Genomic DNA, 22,924 nt, shown 5'->3' with positions numbered 1-22,924 from the left:
TCTTGAAGAGATCTCTAGTCTTTCCCATTCTGTTGTTTTCCTCTATTTCTTTGCATTGATCGCTGAAGAAGGCTTTCTTATCTCTTCTTGCTATTCTTTGGAACTCTGCATTCAGATGCTTATATCTTTCCTTTTCTCCTTTGCTTTTTGCTTCTTTTCTTTTCACAGCTATTTGTAAGGCCTTCCCAGATAGCCATTTTGCTTTTTTGCATTTCTTTTCCATGGGGATGGTCTTGATCCCTGTCTCCTGTACAATGTCATGAACCTCATTCCATAGTTCATCAGGCACGTGGTCCACTGGAGAAGGGAGTGGCAAACCACTTCAGTATTCTTGCCTTGAGAACCCCATGAACAGTATGAAAAGGCAAAATGATAGGATACTGAAAGAGGAACTCCCCAGGTCAGTAGGTGCCCAATATGCTCTTGGACATCAGTGGAGAAATAACCCGAGAAAGAATGAAGGGATGAAGTCAAAGCAAAAAGAATACCCAGCTGTGGATGTGACTGGTGATAGAAGCAAGGTCCAATACTGTAAAGAGCAATTTGCATAGGAACGTGGAATGTCAGGTCCATGAATCAAGGCAAACTGGAAGTGGTCAAACAAGAGATGGCAAGAGTGAATGTTGACATTCTAGGAATCAGCAAACTAAAATGGACTGGAATGGGTGAATTTAACTCTGATGACCATTATATCTACTACTGCAGGCAGGAATCCCTTAGAAGAAATGGAGTAGCCATCATGGTCAACAAAAGAGTCTGAAATGCAGTACTTGGATGCAATATCAAAAACGACAGAATGATCTCTGTTCGTTTCCAAGGCAAACCATTCAATATCACAGTAATCCAAGTCTATGCCCCAACCAGTAACGCTGAAGAAGCTGAAGCTGAATGGTTCTACGAAGACCTACAAGACCTTTTAGAACTAACACCCAAAAAAGATGTCCTTTTCATTATAGGGGACTGAAATGCAAGAGTAGGAAGTCAAGAAACACCTGGAGTAACAGGCAAATTTGGCCTTGGAATACAGAATGAAGCAGGGCAAAGACTAATAGAGTTCTGCCAAGAAAATGCACTGGTCATAACAAAGACCCTCTTCTAACAACACAAGAGAAGACTCTATACATGGACATCACCAGATGGTCAACACCAAAATCAGATTGATTATATTCTTTGCAGCCAAAGATGGAGAAGCTCTATACAGTCAGCAAAAACAAGGCCAGGAGCTGACTGTGGCTCAGATCATGAACTCCTTATTGCCAAATTCAGACTGAAATTGAAGAAAGTAGGGAAAACCACTAGACCATTCAGGTATGACCTAAATCAAATCCCTTATGATTATACAGTGGAAGTGAGAAATAGATTTAAGGGCCTAGATCTGACAGATAGATTTCAGTAGCTTAGTTGTGTCCAACTCGTTGCAACGCCATGGACTGCAGCATGCCAGGCTTCCCTGTCCTTCACCATCTCCCATAGCTTGCTCAAACTCATGCTCATTGAGTTGACAATGCCATCCAAGCACCTCATCTTCTGTCGTCCCCTCCTCCTCCTGCCCTCAATCTTTCCCAGCATCAGGTTCTTTTCTAATGAGTCAGCTCTTTGCATTAGGTGGCCAAAGTATTGGAGCTTCAGCTTCAGCATCAGTCTTTCCAATGAATATTCAGGATTGATTTCCTTTAGAATTGACTGGTTTGATCTCCTTGCAGTCCAAGGGCCTCTCAAGAGTCTTCTTCAGCACCACAGTTCGAAAGCATCAATTCTTCACCATTCAGCCTTCTTTATGGTTCACTCTTACATTGGCACATGGCTACGAAAAAATGGACCTTTGTTGACAAAGTGATGTCTCTGTTTTTTCGTATACTGTCTAGGTTTTTCATAGCTTTCTTTAAAGTGAAAGTGTTAGTCGCTAAGCCTTGTCCAACTCTTTGCTGACCTCTATCTACGGAATCTTTGCAATGTTATTTATTGCATTTAATAGATTACAGTATCATGAGGAAATAACTTTTTGTTTTTCTTTTTTGGCTAAGCCACTCAGCTTGTAGGATAATAGTTCTCTCACCAGGGATGGAACCCAGGCCCCCAGCAGTGGAAGATAGGAGTCCTAACCACTGGGTCGCCAGGGAATTCTCAATGACGTAACATTTTTTATTTCTTCTTTTTTTTTTTGACACGTACACACTGCTTTATTTAGTTTTGGCCACGCTAGGTCTTCATTGCTGCACACAGCCTTCCTCTAGTTGCAGTACACAGGCTTATTGCAGTGGCTTCTCTTGTTGTGGAGCACCAACTCTAGGCTTGTGTGCTTCAGTAGTTGGAATACAGGGGCTCATTAATTGTGGCTTACAGGCCATAGAGTGTACAGGCTTCAGTAGCTGTGGCACCTGGGCTCAGCTGTTCTGTGCCCTGTGGAATCTTCCCAGACCAGGGGTTGAACCTGTGTCCCCTGCATTGGCAGGCAGATTTTTGTCCATTGTACCACCGGGGAAGATGCAACTTTTACATGCACTGGGAAACCAAAAAAATCCATGTGACTTGCTCTATCACAGTGCTCTGAAACTGAACTCAAAATATCTCAGAGATATCCCTGTACTGAGAGAAGTGGAAGACTGTGTTACAGGCTCAGCTATGGGCTGGCAGCACACTTAGGGAGGCTAATGAAGGTACCAACTTTTACAGCTTACAACCACAAAATCATGTGACTTTTACCAAAATTTCTTGAATTCATCTACCACTCTCCGTTCTCTTTGCCAAAAAAAATTAAACTGAACCTCATCAGTTCAAGCCACTCCCATCTTTTGCCAGCCTCTGGCCTTGCCCCTGAGGCATCCCAAATTTTTCGCTATAGAGTGATCTTTTCAAAAGTGAATCTGATCAGGTCACCTTGCCCATGCCCATCCCCATAGGTTTAAACACTTTCAGAAGTCCCTCGTTGACCTTGAAGATGAAAGTTGCTCAGTCATGTCTGACTCTGCGACCCCAAGGACTAGACAGTCCATGGAATTCTCCAGGCCAGAATACTGGAGTGGGTAGCCTTTCCCTTCTCCAGGGGATCTTCCCAACTCAAGGATCAAACCCAGGTCTCCTATACTGCAGGTGGATTCTTTACCAGCTGAGCCACAAGGGAAGCCCATTGACCTTAAGTTAAATTCAAAACTCCTTGACAGATAAATAGGCTCCCTCCAGATCAGGTTTGCCACTCACCCTTACCTCTCCCCACCCACAACCAAAAGGAATCCAAACGCTTGCAGTTCCCATAGCAGAATTTTCTTGCTGGCAATAGTTAATTGTTTCTCTCTTACTGTATTGTCATGACCAGCTAGCTCCTTCTGGTCATTCATGGTGCAGTTGCCATGTTGTCCACTCAGGAGAGGCTTTCCTACTCTGCATGTTAACCCTACTTTAGCGATTTCACACTGTATTCTAACTGGCTGTTCACCTCCTAGTTACCTATCTCTCTGTCCCTACCCTCATTCTATGACTGTGGGTTCCTTGGCAGCCGAGGCTCTCATAGTATTTGTTAGAGCATAACATCCAGCACTGGAGAAGGCAATGGCACCCCACTCCAGTACTCTTGCCTGGAAAATCCCATGGACGGAGGAGCCTGGTAGGCTACAGTCCATGGGGTCGCTAAGAGTCGGACACGACTGAGCGAATTCACTTTCACTTTTCACCTTCATGCATTGGAAAAGAAAATGGCAACCCACTCCAGTGTTCTTGCCTGGAGAATCCCAGGGACGGGGAGCCTGGTGAGCTGCCATCTATGGGGTTGCACAGAGTCGGACATGCCTGAAGCAACTTAGCAGCAGCAGCAGCAGCAGCAGCAACATCTAGCACAATGGCAGGCATATAAGTGTTCGATGAATATTCATTGAATGGCTAAATGAACAAGTCAACTGATTGCTAAGGATGACCCCTATTTGCAGTACACAATTGCTTTAATAATTAAGATTTCTTAGAAATAAAAATAGTAAAATTAAAATATACTTTTCCCAGTACATGCAAAAGAAATCCTTTTTTTCCCTTGAGTATTTTCCCAAGGGTTTGTAAATTTGTGCCATGGACCTTTTTTATACTATGGTTTGTGAACCGCTTCACAGGATATTTTGTGTGTGTGTGTTTAGTCTCTCAGTTGTGTCCGACTCTTTGTGACCCCATGGACTGTAGCCTACCAGGCTCCTCTGTCCATGGGGATTCTCCAGGCAAGAACACTGGAGTGGGTTGCCATGTCCTCTTCCAGGGTATCTTCCCAACCCAGGGATTAAACCCAGGTCTCCCACATTGCAGGCGGATTCTTCACCTTCTGAGCCACCAGGGAACTCCTGTATTTTTTAAATACAAATAATAAAATACTGTTACAAAGGAACCAATATGATTGCTGTGTGGTTTGTTGCCAACATTCATAGTGGAGAAACATGTTAAATTTCAGACAGAAGTTTGAACTTCAATGTTTAACTAAACAGATTGGAGGAAAATATGTATATCAAATACAATTTAAAGAGTTCACTTAAATTTTACAGAAAAGTCACTGAGGCTATAAAAGGAAGACCCAAAGCTAACTCTTAACAGCACCAGTGACTCTAAGTGAATAACCAGTAAGATGACCTGGGTGAGAAAATGCACCTTGGCATTTTTATTTTCAAGGAACAGTTATCTTTTGCCATATGAAAATCTACAAGTTGCAGTGGGGAAACCAGATGGCAATCTTGAACCAGACGCTTCAGTTAGTACATACTTTACATGCGCTGCTTTACAATTGATTATGTGATATTCTCAAACTGAGAATTTATGACTAACATAATTACATCCCATCCTTTGGATCTCCCTAATTTTTCTTTTTGGGCTTCCCTGGTGGTCAGTGGGAGTCCCTTGGACTGCGAGGAGATCCAACCAGTGCATTCTACAGGAGATCAGTCCTGGGATTTCTTTGGAAGGAATGATGCTAAAGCTGAAACTCCAGTACTTTGGCCACCTCATGCGAAGAGTTGACTCATTGGAAAAGACTCTGATACTGGGAAGGATTGGGGGCAGGAGGAGAAGGGGACGACAGAGGATGAGATGGCTGGATGGCATCACTGACTCGATGGACATGATCTGAGTGAACTCTGGGAGTTGGTGATGGACAAGGAGGCCTGGCGTGCTGCGATTCATGGGGTCGCAAAGAGTCAGACATGACTGAGCGACTGAACTGAACTGGTGGTCAGTGGTAGAGAACTTTCTGCCAATGCAGGTGATGAGGGTTTAATCACTGGGTCACAAAGATCTACTGGAGAAGGGGATGGCAACCCACTCCAGTATTCTTGCCTGGGAAATCCCATGAACAGAGGAGCCTGGTGGGCTACATTCCATGGTGTTGCAAAACAACAACAACAACAGCAAATTGTCCCTTTACAAATCATTTTCATATAATCACATAACCACACCTAGTGAATCTCGATGAATAAATGTATCGTCTATACCTAAATACTATGTAGTATTGTCCTAGAACTACAAACTTGTTTCCCTTTGTTTTTATATTGGAGTATCCTTGATTACCTCATTTCACTTCCCTGGTGGCTCAGATGGTAAAGAGTCTGCCTGCAATGCGGGAGACCAGGGTTCAATCCCTGGGTTGGGAAGACCTCCTGGTGAAGGAAATGGCAACCCATTCCAGTATAATTGCCTGGAAAATCCCATGGACGGAGGAGCCTGGTAGGCTACAGTCCATGGGGTCACAAAGAGTCGGACACGACTGAGAGACTTCACTTATCCTTGATTAAGTATGTTATGTTAATTTCAGATGTACAGCGAAATGATTCAGTTATACTTCTACATATGTATTTTTTTTCAAAGTTCTTTCCCATTTAGGTTGTTACATTATACTGAGCAGAGTTCCCTGTGCTATACAGTAGGTCCTTGCTGGTTATACATTTTAAATAGAGCAGTGTGTATGTCATTCCCAAACTCCCTAACTATCCCTCCCCACCTACACTTCCCCCTTGGTAACTATAATTTCGTTTTCTAAGTCTGTAACTCTGTTTCTGTACAAACCTCTTTTTAATTAACAGATGTTAAAAATACATAATTTATTTCTGTATACAAAAAAGGAGAATTTTGACACGGTCCCTAAGCCTCTAATTCGTTTTCAGATCTTCTCAAACAATTTCCACATTCCCTTTCTCCTCCGCCTTCCCCCACCTCTACAAATCTCGTTTCTTTAGGCTAGGACTCTCGCGAGATGTCGAGTTCTCATGAATTCTCCCATGAGCCACTGCTCTTCCTTTTCCGGTAAGCGGCCTGAGGTGAGTGTCTCTTCGGCATCTTTCTCTAGTGATGAATCCTCCGGTAATCCCTGCCATCCTGGCACTCTCGGCGCCAATTTCGAGACCCTCAGAAGGAGGACTCTCGCGGCTACTGATTCCTCCGTGGTGGAGCAGTCCTGTGCGGGGGGACGTGTCGGAGCCCTTGGCTCGGCGCCCCTCTTCTATTGGGCCTCTACAGGCCGCAGTGGGCGAGAATGGGGGTGACGAGGTTAGAGGCCGGCTCTGGTCGGTGCCGACTCCTGAGGGCCAGTGTCTCGCGGTGAGTGGGGGCCGTGAACGCAGCGCATTCGGGGCCGAATGGAGAGAAAGTTTTGGGGAGGAATAAGATCAAGTCGGGTCGAGGTTTACTCAGTGGCTGAACGTGAGTTGAGCTACGCTTAACGCGAATAATACCCTAAAAGTATGTGGAAAGCTTGGCTTTCTTGGAATCTGTGTGAGTAAAGGAGGTTACTGTAGAGGGAGCTTGTAGAGGGGTGTCGTTGGGTCGAGTTAACTTTGACCTGAAGGATCTGATGCTGAGCAGGGCGCTGGGCTCCTCTGCACGGATACTTAGATCCAGATTTGGATGGAAACAGGCTGTGCTTTCTTCAAGAGGGTTAGGGGAAGGGCGTCCGTGTCACTAGTGTTAGTAGTGTCAACGCTGCTGTAGGCAACTGGTGGTTGTAGCTGAGATGAAACTGGATTGAGAGGAGGATGGCTGCAATGATGGCATTTCTTAGGACACCTTTGGATTAATAATGAAAACAACTACTCTCTGAGCAGCTGTGGACAGAGTTTATAGTACATAAATATTAAACTGTGAGTTGTTGTAAATATATGTTGAGAGTTATTCTTGCTCCCAGGTGACCCCTAAAAATGGTGCGCTATTCACTTGACCCAGAAAACCCCACAAAATGTAAGTGAGCAAGCAACATTTCTTATTTGGGACTATGAGGCACCCAGATACCAAGATTAACCAAAAAAAATTTTTTCCGGTATTTTTTAGCATGCAAATCAAGAGGTTCAAATCTTCGTGTTCATTTTAAGGTATGTGAATCGTAGTTATGCTCTGAAAGAGTTGTTCCTTGAGTATTTTTTAACCATTCTAAAAAGGTAGCTGCAATGATGTGTTTCTTAGGACACCTTTGGATTCACCGTGAAAATAAATCATTTCTGAGCAGCCACCTTTTAATAAACGCTTTGACTTAGGATTTGTGGAATTGGGTAAAATTACCAGAGAACTGCTTGAGAACCTAGTGCACAGATCAAGATATGGGAAACGTAATTGTAGTTTACAAGATAATGGAGAATATATTAACAGTGAATAAACAGGTTTAGGATTCACATTTCTCCACCTTCAAACCAAGCCTCCCTGGCTCATAACAGATTGTGTATTATGTTTCAAGAATGGGAAGGATTTGGCTCTTGATAAAAGTTGACACTTTGAAAATACTGGAATTTGTTTGAATCTGATTTTTTTAAAGGATGGTTAACTCACAGCTTACATTATTTATGTTTAGAACACTCGTGAAACTGCCCAGGCCATAAAGGGTATGCATATCCGAAAAGCCACCAAGTATCTGAAGGATGTCACTTTAAAGAAGCAATGTGTGCCATTCCGTCGTTACAACGGTGGAGTTGGTAGGTGTGCACAGGTAAGAATTCATAGTTGTCATTTAAAAAGACAATTTGTTAGGGGAGGGAGTAGATGAAGTAAAAATGGCCAATGTCTTCCTTTACTGAGGCTCCTTATGGTTGCTGTGATGACAACCTTTGGGACAACTTTGGATTAACCATGAAAAAAATGTTCTGAACAACCTTGATGTTGGTTGAAGTCAATTCATCTTGTAACATTGATTTAAATTGAGGGAAATTAGTAATAAACTCTCTGGTTTTGTTTTTTAGGCTAAACAGTGGGGCTGGACGCAGGGTCGGTGGCCCAAAAAGAGTGCTGAATTTTTACTACACATGCTCAAAAATGCAGAGAGTAATGCTGAACTTAAGGTACCCACACTATAAGCATCTTCACACATGCAACTTGGGTTATTGACTGGGTGAAAGTTGTCTGGATCTGTTTCCTTGATTGACTTGATGAAAGTAACAAAAGTTCCCATTAAAAGGGCTATTTTAAATGTACTTTCAATTTCCAACAGGAAACAAGGTTTTTTTTTATAAAGCATTTCAGGAGCATGGTCTGCAGTAATTTCAAGCCTAAGACTGTAGAATTACCCCCCACACACAGACATAATCCCAGTACATGCAAGAGAAATGCCTTTTTTTTTTCCCCTTGAGTATTTTACCACGGGTTTGTAGCCTTGTGCTGTAAATGTTAGTGCTCAGTAGTGTCCAACTGTGTGACCCCGTGGACTGTAGCCGGCTAGGATCATCTGTCCATGGAATTCTCCATGCAAGAATACTGGAGTGGGATTGAACCAGGTTTCCTGCATTGCAGGCAGATTCTTTACCATCTGAGCCACCAGGGAAGCCTTTTTTATACTGAGGTTTGTGAACCCCTTCACAGGGTGTATTTAAATACAAATAAATACAGTTACAAAGGAACCATATGATTGACATGTGGTTTGTTGCCTCCATTCATAATGGAGAGATGTTAAATTTCAGAAGTCAAAACAGCAGTGTGTAACTGAACAAATCCTGTGCCAAATAAACAGATTTATGCATTTGAGCAGTTATCCTTTACCTTTTTGCATTTGGAAAACTGGGTTAGAACTGGAATTAATATAGGTCTGTTTGGCTGTAGCCCTTCTAGCTGCTAAGCCTTGCTGTTAAAATCAAGCTTAGACATAGATCCTTTGAGATTCCTGTAACTCCACTCCCTAATGAATACCATTTATAAAATAGGTGCAATTACCAGCACTGAGTTTTGGTAATTACTTAGATTTAAGGGAGAGGACTTAGAATGAAATTTTCTTAAAAAATAAATATGCTATTTAAAGTTATAAGGACTTGAATGATACAGTTTGTAGTGTTTATTTAGATAAAGGTATTACCTGATTTTAAAATTTTTAAAAATGTTACATGATTTTGCTCCCTTTTCCCAGGGCTTAGATGTAGATTCTCTGGTCATTGAGCACATCCAAGTGAACAAAGCCCCCAAGATGCGGCGCAGGACTTACAGAGCTCACGGTCGGATCAACCCCTACATGAGCTCTCCATGCCACATTGAGATGATCCTTACTGAAAAAGAACAGATTGTTCCTAAACCAGAAGAGGAGGTTGCACAAAAGAAAAAGGTAAATTACTTAGTCTCTGCTCTGTTTCACTTGGCGTATTAGATTGTGGTTGCTGTGATGACTAACTTAGGACACCTTTGGAATAACCATGAAAGGAAGCTATTCTGAGCAACCACCAACCTTTTATAATCATTTTATTTTGGCTTTCATAAGTCTCAAATTATTATTATTTTTTTTTTTTTTAAACTTGGAAGATTATTTTTTATTTATTTTAGTTGAAGGCTAATTACAATGTTGTGGTCGTTTTTGCCATACATTCACATGAATCCCCCATGGGTGTACATGTGTTCCCCATCCTGAACCTCCCTCCCCATCCCATCCCTCAGGGTCATCCCAGTACACCAGCCCTGAGCACCCTGTCTCATGCATGGAACCTGCACTGGCGATCTGTTTCACATACGATAATATACGTGTTTCAACGCTGTTCTCTCAAATCATCCCACCCTCGCGTTCTCCCAGAGTCCAAAAGTCTGTTCTTTACATCTGTGTCTCTTTTGCTGTCTCAATTACAGGGTTATCGTTAGCATCTTTCTAAATTCCATATATATGCGTTAATATACTATATCGGTGTTTTTCTTTCTGACTGACTTCACTCTGTATAATAGGCTCCAGTTTCATTCACCTCATTAGAACTAATTTAAATGCATTCTTTTTAATAGCTGAGTAATATTCCATTGTGTGTATGTACCACAGCTTTCTTATCCTCATTAGTTTCTTAATAGCGAGTGGGAATTTTGTATTGTTCAGTGTGTTAAAACTGTGTAATTATATGCTGATGTCCACGCCTGGATGGCCATGTCCACTTCAGGTGTAATTTATCTGGAACGGGGAACCTCCTCCCTGCAGTCCCTTTCTCCAAGAAACTTATTTTCAGTAAATGATTATATTTAGTTCTTTAGCCTGGAACCCGGGAGTGACTCAAATCCTAATGGATCTGTCTTCTGTTGATTTTCTTACATATTATCCTCCATCCTTTTTTGCCACCTGGTTATTTCCAGCTAGGCTCCCAGCCTGTAGTCTTCGTTCTCTTACTGCTATAATTGCCTCCTGGCTGCCTTTCTCTCCGTGCCACCTCTAGACCAAAGGACTCATTCCCTTTATGATGAAATTTCCGATTACCTTCATTGAGATACAACTTCTTCTTTAAGATGTGTTTATCCTGGAATCATTCTTCTAATAGTGCTTTTATTTTTTCTTTTCCCCAGATATCCCAGAAGAAACTGAAGAAACAAAAACTTATGGCCCGGGAATAAATGCCGCAAAAAATAAATGCAAATAAAAGTAAAAGTGTTGGTTGTCTTAATTAGTAAATCTATTTCACGTGTTAGCACAAAATGGATCAAATGAGTTTTCATTAACAGGTTGTTTTGCGTCTTTTGGTACTTTGTATACAATGGAATTGAGAACATGGGAAAATTTCTGACTCTCTTTTCCACCTACTTTATTGAACTTAAGGCACCCTAAGTCTGCTACTAAAGTAGCATTTACTGTATTGAGTTATGCATCCATAACTGACTGGGGTTTTAGAGGCTTTTCAGTATCCCAAAGAGGAACCTTAGCAGTGGTTGACTTGTCACATCCTAACCCAGTCCAGCCCTGAGCTTCTGTTGATTTGCCTGTTCTGGACTTTTTATCAAAATCACAATCTTTGACTTAGCATGTTTTTTTTTTTTCAGGGTTTTTGTTGTGGCATGAGGTGTTAGCTTCATTCCTTTCCTTTTCTTTACAACCTCAGGGACCAGCCTGCCAGGCTCCTCTGTCCATTGGATTATCCCATCAAGAACACTGGAATGGGTTTCCTCCAGGGGATCCTCCTGACCCAGGGACTGAATTTAGTGAACATTGGAGGAGCTGCAGGACTCCCAAAGCAGTAGCATTTACTGTGCCACCTGCAATATGTGTGTGTTAGCTGCTCAGTCGTGTCCGACCCTGGGACCCCACGGACTGTAGCTTGCCAGGCTGCTTTGTCCATGGAATTCTTCAGGCAAGAATACTGGAGTGGATTGCCATTCTCTTTTCCAGAGGAACTTTCCAACCCAGGGATCGAACCCTGGTCTGCATCGCATGCAGGTTCTTTACTGTTTGAGCTACCGCAATGTAGGATCAGTGAAAGTTTCAGTCGTGTCCGACTGCGACCCTACAGACCACACAGTCCATGGGATTCTCCAGGCCAGAATACTGCAGTGGGTAGCTGTTCCCTTCTCCAGGTGATTTTCCCAATCCAGGGATCAAACCCAGGTCTCCCGCATTGCAGGCAGATTCTTTACCAGCTGAGCTATCAGGGAAGCCCAGGAGCAATCAAAGACTAGCTGATTGTAGCTGTCCCAGTGGGAGTGAAGTGGTACAGCCATTTTTTGTAAGATAAATCCCTCTCAAAATTGACTTGAATGTTAATTTCCCCTGCTCTGGAATTTAAGACCCTTGTAGTGGGGAAGGAAGTGGCAACCCACTCTGGAATTCTTGGCCGGGAAATCCCACGGACAGGATCCTGTCCGGCTACAGTCCGTTGGGTCGCAAAAAGTCGGAGACTTAGCGACTGAACAGGATGAGGAGCTCAGCCAGAGCTGCATTCGAAAGCAGCCTAGCCGTCGCTGTGAAGCAGGCTTTCAAACAGGTGGTGAGCCGCTCGCAAACGCGCCATCCTCCGGGCGCAGCGTCCTGAGTCTACCTCGGCGACGGGGTACCTAGTAAAGCGAGCGCTTCCGCCTCGCCTGCAGGCTCGAGTGACGGCTGCGGCCGCGCCGGAAGTCGTCCACGCCCCCGGCGGGCGTCCCCGTTACGTCCGGCCCGTCGTCAGGCTGACGCAGACGCGCCTTTGTCAGCCCCTCCTGCGGTGCCATTGGCTCGGCTGCGGTGCGTCCCTGCGACCCTCTTTCCGGAAGCGTGGATAGTGCCCGTGGGATTTGTGGCCGGTGAGCCGAACCGGGTAGTGGTCTGCGGGGATCGGGGCGGCGTGGGCGGCGGCCTCGGTGCGCAGCGCGGCTCTCCTGCCCTCACGGTACTCCACCCCCCAGCCTCGCGCGCCTGCCTCCCGTCCACCTCGCCCTTTGCCTGCCCTGCGCCCGCGTCCACCCGCTCCTGCCTCTTTTTACCTCCGGATCCGCTCTCTGGCCTGAACTGTCGGTATCACTTTTTATTATCGTCACCCCCGTTCTCTCTTCTCTCCTGTCTCAGTCCTTACCTTTGACTCGGCCGCTCTCTTGTCTCCAGACTGATTTCTGGAGGACTGATTCCTTCCTGGAGCTGACGTTTCCCCTCCACAGCTGTTCCCTCTTTTCATAGAGCTTCAGCTTTTTCCTGTTTCATTGTATTGGACTAAGTCGAATGAAAGAAATTCCTGTCCTCCAACAGTTTCGATCCATTTATCTCACTGTGTTGTAATATTCGAGAATTGGCTTCGAGACAGTAAATAAAATTTTTTGTCAATTTATCATAGCCACCTCTGGACCTTTCTAAGCCACAGTTTCTAGGCCTTTCTAAGCCATAATTATGACAGAAGTAACTAGTAGTAATTGTTTTGAGAATTTATTTAAAACAATTTCAAGTAGGTTAGAAACGTGAATCTTTATGATGGAGCGGTTTCAAGTCATCGTATTATCCTTGTGCTTGGTAGCATTGCCAGTTGTTTTGAAGGGTTTCATTGCTTTTTAAACTTTGTTAGAAAGGGGAATAACATGATGATTGTGTGTTTTGAGAAGGGAAAATGGAAGAGCATTTAGCTAGGAAACCAGAATTAGAACTCCTAATTCTGGTTTTAGGCAGCTCTAGTTAGCTAAAGTGTGGGCTTTGGACAGGTTACAACTTTTGAATTTGGGGTTTTTTTTTTCCTTATAGTAACAACACTTAAATAGTACTTACCATATTCGGACACTGTTCTGAGCTTTGTATTCCTATTATCTAGTCCACACTACATCCCTTTCATATAGGTACTAATATATATCTTCTTTTTACACATGGAAGAATTAAGGCACTGTCTGGTCAAATAACGTGCTCAGGAATACTGTCTAGAAAATAGTGAAAGCAGGTCTCAAATCCAGGCAGCTGCCCGGGTTCCTGCTTGATTATTATGCTGTGGTACTTTTAAGACCTAAACCAATCTGAAGCGCTTCAGATGAGATTCTAAGTCTAGTAGCCCAAAATAATGATTCCTTGTAAAATGCTGAAAAAGACTCATGCTTCTTTGGTTTACTTTGACCAGAGGATATGTTCTTTAAAATTTTGGAACGTAATGTTTTTGGCAAATTCCTAAATTATTTTAATTTAGCTCTCACGTGTGTGCGCTAACTTGGCTTCAGTCGCGTCTGACTCTTTGTGACCCTGTGGACCATAGCCTGCCAGGCTCCACTGTCAATGGGATTCTCCAGGCAGAAATACTGAAGTGGGTTGCCATGCCCTCCTCCAGGGGATCCGCCTACTCAAGAGACCCAACCTGCGTCTCTTCTGTCTCCCGCCTTTGCAGGGGGGTTCTTTACCCACCACTCGTGCCACCCGAGACTAGAAGGACTGTTTTAAAGAATCCAGTTCTGAATCCTTTGTAAAATAGTGGTCCTTCCCTGATGTACGTTTACGGTATTTCAGATTGGATTATCTATATCATTCCTCGCTTGTATTGTGAATCATTTTAAATTGCCTAGTTTAACAATGCTTACTCATTCACCAGTAATTACTCTGAATTCCTTAATGTTTTGGTGACTCCTTTTCTTTATATGTAAATGGAAATGCCAGAGTACCCAACCTCACTAGGTGTTTTGAAGATTAAATGAGTTGATGGGTGTAAAGGGCTTAATTGCCTCATCCTCAGTTCTAAGAAGTGTTGGATGACCCCATAGACTGTAGCCCTCCAGGCTCCTCTGTCCGTGGGATTTCCCAGGCAAGGTTACTAGAGTGAGTTGCCATCTCCTTCTCCAGGGGATCTTCCCCACCCAGGGACTGAACCCATGTTTCTTGCATTGATAGGCGGATTCCTTATCACTGAGCCACCTGGAAAGCCCTGTCTTTATCACCAAATTTATGGTTGTGAAACAGTAAATTGGAGAGTTTTGGAGGCAGGCTTATCTTCACTCTTATTTTCAAGTCTGCCACCTCTTAACTCCTGTCCCTTGTAGATGGCATCATTTTTATGAATAGACTCTTGTTTTACGATAGTACCTGTAGTGTGATTTAAGTTTTTCCTTCAGTGTAGAAATAAGTCTTTTCATGTATTTTAATGTAGGTAAATTCCTTGAGTCATTAATCTATGATGAACTAATTTGTTTTTTCTGCTGTTTGTCAATAGTTTAGGAACTCACATCCGGGACAATGGTGTGCATTCCCTGCATCGTCATTCCAGTTCTGCTCTGGGTCTACAAAAAGTTCCTGGAGCCATATATATACCCTCTGATCTCCCCCTTTGTTAGCCGTATGTGGCCTCGGAAAGCTATACGAGAAACCAATGATAAAAACAAAGGCAAAGCAGACTATAAGGTAAGAGCATTAAAATGCCTTGAATGGGTGGGGGTGGTACACTCAGGGTAAAATAGTGACTTTTGGGAAGTCAAGTTCTTAGAACCAGAAGCTTCATTAATATGTTTAAATTTCCAGAGAAGGAGAAATACCATATGATATCCCTTATATGTGGAATCTAAAAATAAATGATACAAATGAACTTACAAAACAGAGACAGACTTACAAACCAAACTTACGGTCGCCAGAGAGAAGAGTTAGAGAGTTTGGGATGGACGTATACACACTGCTATTTTTAAATGGATAACCAACAAGGACCTACTGTATAGCACACGGAACTCTGCTCAGTGTTATGTGGCAGCCTGGATTCGAGGGGGTTTTGGGGGAGAGTGGATGCATGTATATGTATGGCTGAGTCCCTTCACTGTCCACCTGAAACTCTCACAACATTGTTAATCAGCTCTACTCCAATATAAAAGAAAAAGTTCAAAAGAAAAAAAATACCAAATTCTAAATTTCTCTCTTTTTTAAAATAGGGGTTTGGAATTTTCTATTTATGATTAACACTTGCTTTAAATTAAGGTTTTAAATAAGTCCTCTGATTTATTCATTGGCTACTTACAAGATAGTAACAGTATTTCCTGTCTGGTAAGAGTAGTGGTAAATAGCTAACAGAGGACAAAAGATGGTTCTGAATAAGCCCGTTTCTCTGATTGATAACTTTGATAAGAGATTTAATGGTAGATTCATAGAGGTTTTCGTCTTGTAATGCAGTTACTTTTTTTAATGAATATTTAGACAGCTGTGTTTTCTTTCCTGTTGGTGATTATTCAGTTCAATCACCTGCACGAATGTAGCCATCCTGCACGTTTCCAGTAGGTTTTTCATTCTGAAGTTTGTGTTTTTAAAGAGAATATCTCTTATAATGTCTTTTTGTTGTAATGATATCTAAAATGTTTTTTCATTTTAGGGTGCAGACATAAATGGATTACCAACAAGAGGACCAACAGAAATGTGTGATAAAAAGAAAGACTAAACTGATTGTCCCGAAGGATCTCATTGTTTTAAAAATGGACCTGATACTATGAAGCACCTTCTTTGTAATTGTCTCTGATCTTTTTCCAAGACCAGAATTTGGGTTAGATATTAATAGTTTAGACATTTACCTATGCTAATCAGGGAATACCTGGTATTTGTATTTAAAATGTAGCTAGTTATATTTAACAACCTCATTTCTGATTTCCTTTTTCATTAAAGTAGTTTTCATTTCTTTTATTTCAGTTTTAAAAATATGAATAAATATATAACGTTTGTGCCAGTAGACACTGTTACTAAGTCAGTACCTAGAAATTCTTGGGGGCTCTAGCTTTTTTTATTCAGGCTCTTCAAATTTGAGGAGTGTAATTTTACTGTGAAACATTGCAGTGAGACTGTGCAGTCAAATGAAAGGTAGTTTTTGGAGATGATAATGACTTGAAATAAAGATGTAATTACTGTCCAACTCAAAGGAGTAGCTTATCTGTGAGAATAGTAATTACTATTTATTGCTCTGAGGAAGATAGAAAAGACAGAGGAATAGGGGAAACCTCTCTGAAAAATGGAGCATCTTTTACATAAATGTTTAATGTGTAATATAAAATTCTAATCCTTGTTTTGTTCCTTCTGTTCCTACAAATGTATTAAACATTGAGTTTAGCTTGTTGTTCTTTTTTCTTTTAGATATTTAAAAGCAAGATTTTTAACCATTTCGGAAAGCAGGATTGGAATAATGTGATGGCATCAGGATAGTTATGGGGCAGTGATACTTTCTTCTTTTTTTAAAAAAATTTAGATTGTGTCAGTTATTTTGTTCCATAGTAATACACCCTAAAATTAGTGGTTTTTAGCAATAGTGGTGTGACTGGTAAGTTACTTGCTGGTCTGGGCCTGTCCGCATGGTCTTTCATCCCTGGGCTTCTTCCCCCTACTGTTGAGATATACAAATATTCAAAGATGACAAGACATATCTTTATATAATGTTTGTTCTCTCTGAAGCAAGGAGAAATTAGAAGGAACTCCCCACCTTGGGTCCCCAATGAAGTCCTGGATCTTAACTGAGGCTCTGTTAAACTGTGTCTGGTTAAGTCATTGATCCACCTTGAACTTCCTTTGATAGAAATGAGTCTGTTTCAGCTTTTCTACCCCAGCGCACCTGAGGGATTAGATAAATTCCTGTTAGCTAAATCCAGTTGATTAATTTGGATTGCTTTTTAAGGTATTAAAAACTATATTGTGAAAGTAGCAGATGTTCATAGTAGAGCAATGCAAGGACAGGTTAAATGAAGAATGAATGTTCTTTCTCAATTCTCATTCCTTTATTCTGGCTCCAAAGATGGTAACCACTATTAGCTTTTCCTACAGGCATCTAGCAACTTTGTTAAAAATAGTTTTTATTAAACATACCATTTATTAAAAACCAAATAATATTGCAAGGTTTGTAATATCCTTATTCTCATAGTCCCCAAAGGATTTACTCATTTAGCTGTTGCTTTTATCTCATGACTTATCTTCATATTTCTAAGTGATACATGTATACAGTTTTGGGAGCTATCAGCTGTAAACATTACTGACTTCTTCCATGACTGAGATATAGCTATTTTACACTATATTCCCTCTTCTCCCACCCATCCTCCAAATACTATTTTTGTAAATTTTGAGTCAAAATTTGCAAAATTTTACCTGTTGATCAGTATGTATATCATTATGTGTGCTCTAGATGTCGTCCATTTGTCCCTCCAAATCTTTGCTTCCCTCACCCTACCCTCCTGCTCAAGAAAGCTGTACGGACTACATCAGCGGGCTTCCTGTGACCTCTGGGATCTGTTGGTTTGGCCAGTGGTATCTGCAGCAGGAGATGGGAGAGAGTAAAGGAAGGTGTGAGGTCAGGGTATTTTTTCCCTTGGGTCCTTCCCTTCAAGGTGTCTTCAGGTCAGATGTGTTCCTCAGCCAGAAGTCACTGAACCTCATGGTGACCAGCTCCACACGACTCCTTCCAGTTTCCACTAACCTCTCCCTCTCCTTGCTTCTTTGGCCCTAGGGGTGATGGCATCTGTTAGTACTGGCTCTGGGTCACTGCCTTATCTCGCAGGTACCATCGTCTCCTTGCTGGGATACTGATAGGATGAGCAGGTGACTATGGCTCACTGTTTGGGTTGTGAGTTTAGTGCGATCAGTTTCCTTTCGCGGAGCATTGCTTTCCTGCTTTTCCTCTCCCTTTTCTCCCCCTATGCTTCCTCTGTTGACTAGTTGCTGCCTGGGTGCAGGGCGCAGGGGAAGTCCTTAGGACTTCTCTTCACCACTCCTGTGTTGCATCTCTTGTTCCCTGGATCCCACATCTTCCTCTGTTGGTTTACTCCTTCATTGCTCCTGAAGCATACCAATTTTTCTAATTCAGTACTGAATTTCATAAAGTTAATATAGATAATTTTGGGAAGTGATGGCCTATATCATCCGAGTTCATTTAAACCTACTTTCCTTAGAATTGCTGGTCTTCTAAGGCCATTTCTACTTCTAGCAGTCTCACATTAGAGAGAGAGACTAGTGGTTCCCAATCTTGTATTTTTATATACCACTAAAATATATATATATTTTTTAAGAAGTTGAGCGGATTTCCCTGGTGGTCCAGTGGTTTAGAATCCGCCTTGCAATGCAGGGGATGCAGGTTTGATCCCTGGTCAGGGAACTAAGTTTCCACTTGCCACAGAGCAACTAAGCCCAAGTGCTGGAGCCTGAGTGCTGAAATAAAGAGCCAGTGCTGCCAGAAATTTCTTAAAAAGTAGAAGAGGATGATCCATAGTTAGGGGAAGCACACTGACTGAAACCGCCCACCCTGGCCAGGCACCATAGGAACCCATTTGCATGAGTTGTTTTACGACAGGAGGTCCTGGTAACACAGAACTAATAAGCCTCCAACCGGAAGAGTTCGGGAAAGGTCAAAATGAGACACCACATGTCCAACCACCTCCCAGAATCCTCTCTGGCATTCATCTTGGCTGAACAAGGCATGCACCACCAGAAAGGACTCCAGAGTTAGAATGATGGGCTAAAGATAACCCAGAAACTGATCCCATCACCATAAAACTCAAGACTGCAAGCCATGTGACAGCTGTTCTCCTGGGTTCCCTTACCCTACTGCTCTCCACCTGGGTGTCCTTTCCCAATAAAATCTCTTGCTTTGTCAGCACATGTGTCTCCTCGGACAATTCATTTTCGAGTGTTAGACAAGAGCCGGGTTTCGGGTCCTGGAAGGGGTCCTACTTTCTGCAACATAGTTGCCAACATTTTATTTTGCCAAGTGGGACTATATTAAAAGGATGTGATTTATTATCACCATTATTTCATAAAAGACATTTTGACAGCAAAAGAGTGAAAAGGAACATGGGAATAAATAACAATAGCCCATTAACATGAATACATTTATAAAGGATATCTTCTTGTTTTCATGAGAAATTCTCAATTTTGGCCATGTTTTTCTTTTTATGGTTGCTGAAAAATCATCTATCCTTGGACTGGATTTGGTAGTAACATGTCAGTCTATATTATATATATGCTAAGTGTAGAGTCTAGGATTCCAAAGCCATACCCTTAAATTGACTTGAAATATTGACCCCCTGCAGAGCAGTCACGGTGGCTGATACCCTTGTCAGACAGACCTTAGTGGGAATAATGGGGCAGAAGTGGAGAAGAGTGTAGACTAATTAACATTGACTTGTTTTCAAGATTTGATTCTGCTCACCCTCAGCATGGCTTTTTATCTTAACCGAGTTTGCAGTAACTGATTTTGTGCTAGTTAACTGCATTTCCTGTCTCTTGGACGGACATGTTTTCTCAGTCCTTTGAGGTTCTCCTGAAAGACTTGGGTTTTGTCATGTCTCTTTCATTATTGAGCTTAATTCCAAGGAAACAAGTGAGTCAGCACTTACTCAAAATGACCCCCTCTGATGTGTTGATCTGTTCAACAGATAGATGGGATTGAAAAGAACTACCACTGATCCTAAACCTCTTGAGCTATCTGAAGCTCAATGTCCAGTTCACTTATAGTCAAAAGGAAAAGTGGAAAGCGAAGTTCTCTTGTGGTTTCCTCCCAACATAACCACCAGCTAGTTCTGTCCTCATGGAGAAGGCAATGGCACCCCACTCCAGCACTCTTGCCTGGAAAATCCCGTGGATGGAGGAGCCTGGAAGGCTGCAGTCCATGGGGTCGCTGAGGATCGGACATGACTGAGCAACTTCACTTTCATTTTTCACTTTCATGCATTGGAGAAGGAAATGGCAACCCACTCCAGTGTTCTTGCCTGGAGAATCCCAGGGATGGGGGAGCCTGGTGGGCTGCCGTCTATGGGGTCGCACAGAGTCGGACATGACTGAAGTGACTTAGCAGCAGCAGTTCTGTCCTCAAAGTCATATTTGTTAATAAAGCAACAGTTCCTTAAGAAAGAAAGACTACTGGTAGATGTATTTAAGTGAAGGGAGAGGTTAGATTGAGAAGGTATGACTGAGAAGGGCAGTGTATGGTGGAGTAGTTACAAAGTATACTTAAATAGTCCAAATATTGAGCTGATATGGACCTTCAGATGCACCTAACCCCATCCTCTCATTTCTACTAAAATGGTTAAATGACCTAAAAAAAAATAACCCAGATGTGGGAACAGGGCGGGTTTTCTGCAGGACTGCTATGTACACTTGTGCTGTGTGCACTGCCCATTTTCAAAGGGTTCTATTCACAGAAAAAATTGTAAATGATGCCCCGAGATCTATGCATAGCTCATCCACAGTCCTAGAGGTCCTGCTCCTGACTTGTAATTCAGTGGGTGAAGTTTCACACTTCCTAGGTGTCTTCATTTCCTATTGTTGCATAACAAAGTATCACAAACTTAGTGGCTTAAAACAACACGAGTTTATTATTTCACATTTTCTGTAGGTCAGCCATATGGGTATGACATGGCTGGATTGTCCACTTACGGTGTCACCAGGCTGAAACCAGGATGTTGCAGTTCTCATCTGGGCTTCCAAGTTCACTGGTTGCCAACAGAATTCATTTTCTTATGTGCGTGGCACTACGTTCCCACTTTTCTCTAGTCAGCCTGGAACTACTCTTAGCGCCTAGAGCCTCCTTGTAGTTCCTGTGCATGTGGCCCCTCTAGTCAGCTCACAGTAGGTATGTTCGCTTTCTTCCAAGGAAGGCAGAGCACATCTTTGACTCTAAACTGGGACCACCAGAGAATGCTTTTAAAGGGCTCATGTGACTATGTCAGTTCAGTTCAGTTCAGTCGCTCAGTCGTGTCTGACTCTTTGTGACCCCATGAATTGCAGCACACCAGGCCTCCCTGTCCATCACCATCTCCCGGAGTTCACTCAAACTCACGTCCATCGAGTCAGTGATGCCATCCAGCCATCTCATCTTCTGTCATCCCCTTTTCCTCCTGCCCCCAATCCCTCCCAGCATCAGAGTCTTTTCCAATGAGTCAACTCTTCGCATGAGGTGGCCAAAGTACTGGAGTTTCAGCTTTAGCATCATTCCTTCCAAAGAACACCCAGGGCTGATCTCCTGTAGAATGGACTGGTTGGATCTCCTTGCAGTCCAAAGGACTCTCAAGAGTCATCTCCAACTCCACAGTTCAAAAGCATCAATTCTTCGGCGCTCAGCTTTCTTCACAGTCCAACTCTCACATCTATACATGACCACTGGAAAAACCATAGCCTTGACTAGACGGACATTTGTTGGCAAAGTAATGTCTCTGCTTTTGAATATGCTATCTAGGTTGGTCATAACTTTTCAGGTCCAAGTAATTTCCCTAATTAAGGTAAACTAATTTTGGATATTAATTACATCTGCAAAATTCTTTTGCAGCAGCATTTAGTTTAGTATTTGATTGTTATTTGAGAGAAGATGTGTTTATATCAGGGGCCAGGAACTTAGGGCAACTGTCTGAGAAGCTAGTGGAGGTGATGGAATTCCAGCTGAGCTATTTCAAATCCTAAAAGATGATGCTGTTAGAGTGCTGCACTCAATATGCCTGCAAATTTGGAAAACTCAGCAGTAGCCACAGGATTGGAAAAGGTCAGTTTTCATTCTAATCCCAAAGAAGGGCAATGCCAAAGAATTCAAACTACTGCACAATTGTGCTCATTTCATGTGCTAGCAAGATAATGCTCAAAATCCTTCAAGCTAGGCTTCAACAGTACGTGAACCGAGAACTTCCAGATGTACAAACTGGATTTAGAAAAGGCAGAGGAACCAGAGATTAAATTTCCAATACCCATTGGATGGATCACAACAAACTGGAAAATTTTTCAAGAGATGGGAATACCAGACCACCTTACCTGTCTCCTGAGAAAACTATATGCAGGTCAAGAAGCAACAGTTATGCAACTGGACATGGAACAGACTGGTTCCAAATTGGGAAAGGAGTACGTCAAAGCTGAATACTGTCACCCTGCTTATTTAACTTGTATACAGAGTACATCATGTGAAATGCTGGGCTGGATGAAGCACAAGATAAAATCAGGATTGCCAGGAGAAATATCAATAACCTCAGATATGCAGATGATACCACCCTAGTCGCAGAAAGTGAAGAGGAACAAAGAGCCTCTTGATGAATGTGAAAGAGGAGAGTGAAAAAGCTGGCTTAAAACTCAACATTCAAAAATCTAAGATCATGGCATCTGGTCCCATCACTTCATGGCAAATAGATGGGAGAAATAGAAACAGTAACAGACTTTTATTTTCTTGGGCTCCAAAATCGTAGCAGATGGTGACTGCAGCCATGGAATTAAAAGATGCCTGCTCCTTGGAAGAAAAACCTAGACAATGTATTAAAAAACAGAGACATGACTTTGCCTACAAAGGTCCATATAGTCAAAGCTATGGTTTTTCCAGTAGTCATGTACGGATGTGAGATTGGACTATAAAGAAAG

The 22,924-nt window shown here is 42.4% G+C and overlaps 2 protein-coding genes and 4 non-coding genes across 9 annotated transcripts; all 6 read left to right on the top strand.

The window, feature by feature from the left end:
• The first annotated feature begins 6,993 nt into the window (after window positions 1–6,993).
• LOC133237913 (small nucleolar RNA SNORD58) lies at window positions 6,994–7,059 on the top strand. The gene has a single exon (XR_009733420.1). It is a non-coding gene; the product is annotated as a small nucleolar RNA SNORD58 (small nucleolar RNA).
• A 29-nt stretch (window positions 7,060–7,088) lies between these two features.
• On the top strand, window positions 7,089–10,825 carry RPL17 (ribosomal protein L17). Its single transcript, XM_061400137.1, has 6 exons — window positions 7,089–7,191; window positions 7,282–7,322; window positions 7,796–7,930; window positions 8,181–8,279; window positions 9,335–9,526; window positions 10,732–10,825. The coding sequence occupies exons 1-6, from the start codon at window positions 7,152–7,154 to the stop codon at window positions 10,777–10,779; spliced, it is 555 nt and encodes a 184-aa protein (XP_061256121.1). The 5' UTR covers window positions 7,089–7,151; the 3' UTR covers window positions 10,780–10,825.
• On the top strand, window positions 7,393–7,457 carry LOC133237912 (small nucleolar RNA SNORD58). The gene has a single exon (XR_009733419.1). It is a non-coding gene; the product is annotated as a small nucleolar RNA SNORD58 (small nucleolar RNA).
• Window positions 8,031–8,093, top strand: LOC133237914 (small nucleolar RNA SNORD58). The gene has a single exon (XR_009733421.1). It is a non-coding gene; the product is annotated as a small nucleolar RNA SNORD58 (small nucleolar RNA).
• Window positions 9,576–9,639, top strand: LOC133237911 (small nucleolar RNA SNORD58). Its single transcript, XR_009733418.1, has one exon. It is a non-coding gene; the product is annotated as a small nucleolar RNA SNORD58 (small nucleolar RNA).
• A 1,476-nt stretch (window positions 10,826–12,301) lies between the features above and the next one.
• C24H18orf32 (chromosome 24 C18orf32 homolog) lies at window positions 12,302–16,663 on the top strand. 4 transcript variants are annotated; one of them, XM_061400139.1, is made up of 3 exons: window positions 12,302–12,438; window positions 14,799–14,989; window positions 15,939–16,663. In XM_061400139.1, the coding sequence occupies exons 2-3, from the start codon at window positions 14,825–14,827 to the stop codon at window positions 16,002–16,004; spliced, it is 231 nt and encodes a 76-aa protein (XP_061256123.1). In that variant the 5' UTR covers window positions 12,302–12,438; window positions 14,799–14,824; the 3' UTR covers window positions 16,005–16,663. The 4 variants fall into 4 exon arrangements, with proteins under 4 accessions (XP_061256123.1, XP_061256122.1, XP_061256124.1 ...); XM_061400138.1 differs by having other exon boundaries at window positions 12,305–12,438; window positions 14,802–14,989; XM_061400140.1 differs by lacking the exon at window positions 12,302–12,438 and adding an exon at window positions 12,457–12,524 and having other exon boundaries at window positions 14,802–14,989.
• The last annotated feature ends 6,261 nt before the right edge of the window (window positions 16,664–22,924 follow it).

This window comes from Bos javanicus, chromosome 24 (genome assembly GCF_032452875.1).
Source record: "Bos javanicus breed banteng chromosome 24, ARS-OSU_banteng_1.0, whole genome shotgun sequence".
Classification (NCBI taxonomy): Eukaryota; Metazoa; Chordata; class Mammalia; order Artiodactyla; family Bovidae; genus Bos; species Bos javanicus.
Note: the sequence above shows the minus strand (reverse complement) of the source record. Positions and strands in the feature narration are given on the sequence as shown.

Coding starts and splice junctions, on each gene's coding strand:
- RPL17 (XM_061400137.1), top strand. CDS start 7,152: ATGGTGCGCTATTCACTTGACCCAGAAAACCCCACAAAAT. Junction 7,323..7,795: donor ATCTTCGTGTTCATTTTAAG/GTATGTGAATCG, acceptor ATTTATGTTTAG/AACACTCGTGAAACTGCCCA. Junction 7,931..8,180: donor GAGTTGGTAGGTGTGCACAG/GTAAGAATTCAT, acceptor TTTGTTTTTTAG/GCTAAACAGTGGGGCTGGAC.
- C24H18orf32 (XM_061400139.1), top strand. CDS start 14,825: ATGGTGTGCATTCCCTGCATCGTCATTCCAGTTCTGCTCTGGGTCTAC. Junction 14,990..15,938: donor AAGGCAAAGCAGACTATAAG/GTAAGAGCATTA, acceptor TTTTCATTTTAG/GGTGCAGACATAAATGGATT.